Source organism: Salvia hispanica, chromosome 1 (genome assembly GCF_023119035.1).
Source record: "Salvia hispanica cultivar TCC Black 2014 chromosome 1, UniMelb_Shisp_WGS_1.0, whole genome shotgun sequence".
In the NCBI taxonomy this organism is placed as follows: domain Eukaryota; kingdom Viridiplantae; phylum Streptophyta; class Magnoliopsida; order Lamiales; family Lamiaceae; genus Salvia; species Salvia hispanica.
In genome coordinates, this window is record NC_062965.1 from 11,796,081 (window position 1) to 11,802,080 (window position 6,000).

Genomic DNA, 6,000 nt, shown 5'->3' on the forward strand with positions numbered 1-6,000 from the left:
TCACTTGTATATATTAGTTTTAAATTAAATATAGCGGAATGAGTTAGTGAAAAGTGGGACCCTAATACCATTTATGGTAAAAGTGAACCGGTACTCTTATTCGCGGACGGATTAAAATTGAAAAATGGGACTCTTATTCGCGACAGAGGGTGTAACTCCAATTACTGTTTTTCTAGTACTATAGACTGTATACAAAAGCTAGCTAATCCTGAATAGTAAATCATGGAATCGAATTGACTTTCTCAGACATGATTATCAAAGAAAAAATATATATAGTATTATTCTTTCTACTACATTATTATAATTATAATAATGAAACACAATTGTAATTTTAATTTAAATCGATTATTCATTAAATTTTTTAATATTAAGTCAATTAAAATAAAAGTGATAAATTAACAGCACAATGTCAACCTGCAATTGTGGCCTGGGTAGACAGAGCTCCCACCAATTTTAAATATTTCATCTGTCTAGGAAAAATTATCAGATTTTTCTTTTTTAATTTATTCAACTCATTTCTATTTATAAAATCTTTTCACCACTTTATCAATTACTCTTTCTTAATTTACTCATTTTTTTCCGACAAAAGTTATTAGTCTATACTAATACTCAAAAGGAAGTCTAATTATTTATTGGCAAATGAACATAAATTTAAAGGTTATGATGGTTTAGACCTGCCAGACCGACTTACACATAATTGTTTTTGATCCAATCCATAGGAATAAATAGAAAAGGCAAATCCCTTATGATACACGCTTGATTATTCAGAGAGTGACACACTGAACCCCAACTTATTGTTCCATCTGACCATCACTAGTGGCGTCAACGACCTAAATACACACATCAACAAAGAAAAACGAAAATACATATAACTGCACAGTTTTATATAAAGATTATAAAAGCATGAAATGTGAAGAAAAAACACTATCGATCTGTGGAAGTTAACAACTAAGACACCAAACAAATAACTAGACAGCAGGATAATCACAAACTGCACTGGGTAGAATGGAAAAGGTCTCCACTCTCCAACATTACAGGTTTTACATCCAATCAACCAAAAACTTCTCAAATAAGACAATACAACAAGATGAGTACAAGTTCCGTCGTATGGAAACTTGGAAATGAAAAATGAACGTCAAGTTCGATATGCAGGAGAGAGCTACAATGCGTAATAGGGTTGTTCAAGGATGGCAGCTCTATCAAATGAGTTAAGGATTTCAAAATTATATATTGGAAGCGTTCAGTGCCATGACCTTGCACTGCTCGTTCATGGCCACGAGTTGGGCCTCTTTCTTGTCCAGTAGAGCACTCAGTCTCACATTATCTTCCATGAGTTTCTGGACTTCGACTTCCTTCTGCATCTTCTCACTTTCCAATTGCGATGTTTTGGCCACAAGCCTGGTTGCGCCCAACAGAACCAAACAGTAAATTTTCCAGACATGAAAGTAGGTTTACAGCCTAATCTCCAACGGCAGAAATAAGTAATAGTAACTCCCAAAAAACATGTAGACCTTGTTTAACTCAAACCCGGTAACTGAAGACGCAAAAGAAAAAGAAATCGGGAAAATTCATTTAAATTTTGATATTTACATTCAAGTATTTATATTTCATTCACAAATCCTCAATATCAATAAAATGGATTGATTCTTAAAAACAAGACAAGAATCTTCTTGGCACATTCGTTCAGGATGAAGCAAGTCACGGTTTAACAGTTTATATGCTCATGTTGGTTGCCACTGTCTATAAAAATTAATTAAATCTTTGCATTTTACGCTAGCTTTCAGAAGTGGATAGTCTTCTAATATAATCTGTCTACTTCTGCTAAAAAGGAAGGGACTCAAATGACAAAGTGAAAACATGGAAGTACAAGAAACAGATATAAAGTTAAACAAGGAAAGTGGAGCTAAACAGATGCAAGAATCTGAATAACAACCATATAAGCTACCATATAGAATCGTATAACAAGGAAGAGCATGATACTAGTCAAAATCCCTAACAAAATGATAAAGGTTAGAGCACACTGACCGTTCAAAGTGCTTTTCAATGGCCTGAAATTGCTTCTCTGATGAAAGAAGTGTTTCCCTTGCACTAATCAGTGTACTGACATATGATTTCAGGGATTCAAATTCTTGCTTAACACGGCAAAGCTCCTGCTCATTCTCAGCAGCTCTTTGCCTTTGTCTTGAAGTTTCTTCAACCAGATCTTCTACCCTCTGTCTCATCTCGTTCAAAATAGTATTTGTACCCATTGCAAACTGCTCCATCTCCTCTAATTTTAGTGACATGTTATCGATTTGAAATGCCTTCTTTTTTATTTCCTCTTGTCCTACTGTTACCTTTTCCTTCTCCGTAACTGTTTCAGATTCCGCCATTATAGCTCTCTTCACAAGAGTTTCCATTACATCTGTAACCATTTGTACACTTTTGAGTACTTCGCTAATATAAACTCCATCTTGTTCATCAAGAGCACCATCCCGACTGCTAAGTGCTGTCCATGTTTCCTCATCTGCATGGTCGAAAAAAGAGGTATCTACATTTCTTGACCATCCAGACAATGGCACACCATTTTTATCAACAAGGCCCACACCCTCCAATTGTTTGATACCACAAGAGGTATGAGCCAAATGAGGAACCGCCATGATTCTTGCTTTTGATTTCAAGTATGTCAACAATGTTGCAGATGTTTTGACTCTATGCCAGAGAACTTTCAGCTCCTTCTTAGCATCTACTTCAGAGCCTTGAACACAAGCCTTTACCTCCGTAAGATTCTCTTGCAAAGCATCCACTTGAGACTGGCTTCTTCCTATCTCCTGCTTCAAGTGGGTCTGTGCGTTGGTCAACTGTGACTTCAGATCTGGCACGCCAATATCTTCCTCTGTTGCCATTACCTGCAAGATAGCTCTATTCATTTAGGACCTCAAAAGCCAATAATATAAGTCAGCAAGCACAAGAATATGCCACAAAATGATACTTCCTCCGTCCCTTAAAAATATGAACTATTTTCATTTTAGTTTGTCCCTTAAAAATATGCACTTTATACTTTAGGAAACTTCTTTCTCTCTAATGAGGTGGGACACATTCTCCACTAATAATACTTCGAACATTTTTATTCCTATCTCTCTTACTTTACCAATTGTGCATTAAAACCCGTGCCCTTCAAAAGTTCATATTTTTAAGGGACGGAAGGAGTATGAAGCAATCAATGCAACAATCCTTATCAGTGATTAAGTGTTTCAAGACTGATATTTTTATGGATCTAATGCTAGAAGATGGATACAGTTTGTGTAAAAAATCAGACTCTTTGATCTTACAAATGTTTAAATTCCAGTAGACCCCATCTACACATTATATTTTACCTGATACCTCAACAGGAAAAAGCACACATGATAAGAATGAAAAATAGGCACCACGTGAGCAGCCTATGACAGGCTTTGTAGCTTTCTTCAAGTGATAGGAGCTGATATAAGGATAATGCCTTAAGAAAGAAAATCAGTAAACCTTTCCCACGAGGCTACAATGACATGCAACATACGAACCACACCAAAAGCAGATGCTTCCTAGTGAACGAATACAAATCATAGGAGCTTGTCTCAACATACAAAACTAACATCTTTTTAATTTCACAATCACAGAATCAAATATGTGGGATATTACATCCAGTTCATGATTCTTTTCGTGTAAAAGATTACAGACCCTATCCTGTTAAAAGAGCCTAATCTATGGCCGGGACAGTTCAAGACAATTTTCCTGAGCATGGACACCAGAGCCTAAAACCTAGAATCTGCTCTTCATTCAAAGTCATGCTAACGGCGAGAGAAGATAAAACTATGCACAGTTTCCTTATTGTCCTTCACAAATTTCTCATGATAGCATCAAGAAACTGCATTCTCAGCATAAACTCACAAGACAAATCTCAGATGGGCTTATGATGCTCAATCATAGATGAATGTAGTAAACATTTACAAAATATCTGAAAGAGAAAATACTTTTTCATCGATCTCCCAGTGCAATCATGAAAATGATTCAGACAATCATCCTCAAGCTCCAGTTTGGCACTACCACTTGAAATGTCTATTTAGCTAAACTAGATTTTGAAAACTCACCCAAGCATTTTAGCTACCTAAGTTCACTTTAAACAAGATCACAGAAGTACATAGAATAACAGAGGGGGTTGAGACAGATAATCCTAAGGTTACCTAAAACCCAAATTAGATTATCAGTTTTCCAAATCAAAGAACATAAAAAAAAATAAGTTCCAATTATTCACAATTCATATATAAACCTCATTTTCCAGTATTTCAATCCTTAACCGTGACAAAAACCATAACCCACCAACAAAATGATTACTTTAGCCAAAAAACAAATAGAGCTACATCTATTATCAAGATCCAACAAAATCATCATTTGAGCACATTTGCCAATAATTCCTAACCAATTCGAACCAAAATTACGGAATGTTCCACAACCAGAGTTCCCAAACAAAATTCTAGAAGAAGATCATCGGCTCATAAATTGCAGAAGACAATTAAAAAGGCTACAAAAAGCATAAATTACGTGGTTGCTTTGTCGATATCTGGAAAAATCAGGAGCTTCCAACAGAAGAATAAATGGCGACGAAGGTCTAACAGGGATCGTCAGAAGCCAGGAGTAAAATTAAAAAATAAGTATAAAAAAAAGATGAGAAAAAAATACAGAGCCAAGAGAGAGAAAGAGAGATGGCAGGCCAACTGTGGTGCTGAACTTTTTGATTTGCTATCCGCCCATTCACCTTTTACAAAATTACTTCATCTTCAATCAAAGAAAAAGTATATACTCTAATTTGATTTGATTAGAAGCAGCCATTGTTTGGAAGGAAATGGAGTCATCACTATTTCGGGAAATCAAGGTAATCAACTAATATTATTATATTGGAGTATATACTTTCAATTTTTAATCGTTAATTAGTTAATTGTGTCAAATTTTTTAATCCGATTCGTTTTTTTTTTCCAGTGAAATTTAGCAGGAACAAGATTCACAATTTTCAAATATTTAAAACAACTACTCCATAAGTATACATTAAATTCTAATTATAAATTTAGGTAATCACTGTATCAAACTACGGGAACTAATAGATTATCTGACTATTTCAAGCAAGTAACATACAAATGGGAACAGTCGTGGATCCAGGATCGTAAATAGGAATGGGCGAAATAAAACTTAACGCAAGCTAACGGAGAGGGGCGGAGCAACGTCGGAAACTATCGGAGGCCCCGTCTATGGAAAATTTAAGTTCGGGTCCATGGTAGCAAATCGTCGGGAAGGGCGGTCACCCCCTCCTGCCCCTCCATGGATCCGCCACTGAATGGTAGGATTAATTTGGTTTTTATAACTACTTAAGTATAACTAAAGAGTATCCGCAGCGGTGAAGAGGCGCATGCTCGTCCGTCTGTGCCATTGAGCACCGGCTCGTCCGTCCGTGCCAGCGGCACGGCGTTGCTCTTAGCTAAGAGCACGTCCGTGCCGCTGAGCAGCACACGTAGCGTCGCCTTATTCGCCAACGGCATAGCCGTTGGCTTATTTAAATTTTTTTTTTAAATGCGAAATTAATTAAAAAAAAATGTTTTTAAATAAAAAATAATATTTTCCAACTTCCCAAAAAAATACTCCATATCCGTTTTCTCCTCACTTTTAATTTATTTTTCAATTTTTTCCCCCCAAAATTCACATTTTAATCTATAAATACCCCCACTTCAACACAAAAAAATCACATTCTCATCTATTCTATCATCATCTACATTCTCTCATCTTTTTCCTCATACTCTCTCATCTAGATTCCCACCACACTACACAATGTCCGGCTCCGGCGATCACCCCTCCGTCAATCGCGGTTGGAACCACGATTGGTTCGACTCCGAGGCCGGATTTAGTCCGGAAACGCAATTTACGGCCCCTCCTCAAACCCAAGGTTCGCAATTTTCGGGTGGCTACCGTCCTTACCTGGTGCACGACCTAAACGCCTCC

At 36.6% G+C, this 6,000-nt stretch overlaps 1 protein-coding gene across 1 annotated transcript; it reads right to left on the bottom strand.

The window, feature by feature from the left end:
- Nucleotides 1–981: 981 nt before the first annotated feature.
- LOC125222115 lies at nucleotides 982–4,848 on the bottom strand. The gene is made up of 3 exons (XM_048124575.1): nucleotides 4,555–4,848; nucleotides 2,026–2,888; nucleotides 982–1,398 (listed from the first exon to the last, which is right to left on the bottom strand). Exons 2-3 carry the CDS (start codon nucleotides 2,883–2,885, stop codon nucleotides 1,224–1,226), a joined length of 1,035 nt encoding a protein of 344 aa, XP_047980532.1. The 5' UTR covers nucleotides 2,886–2,888; nucleotides 4,555–4,848; the 3' UTR covers nucleotides 982–1,223.
- Between the last annotated feature and the right edge of the window lie 1,152 nt (nucleotides 4,849–6,000).

Coding starts and splice junctions, on each gene's coding strand:
- LOC125222115 (XM_048124575.1), bottom strand. CDS start 2,885: ATGGCAACAGAGGAAGATATTGGCGTGCCAGATCTGAAGTCACAGTTG. Junction 1,399..2,025: donor ATTGAAAAGCACTTTGAACG/GTCAGTGTGCTC, acceptor GGGCGCAACCAG/GCTTGTGGCCAAAACATCGC.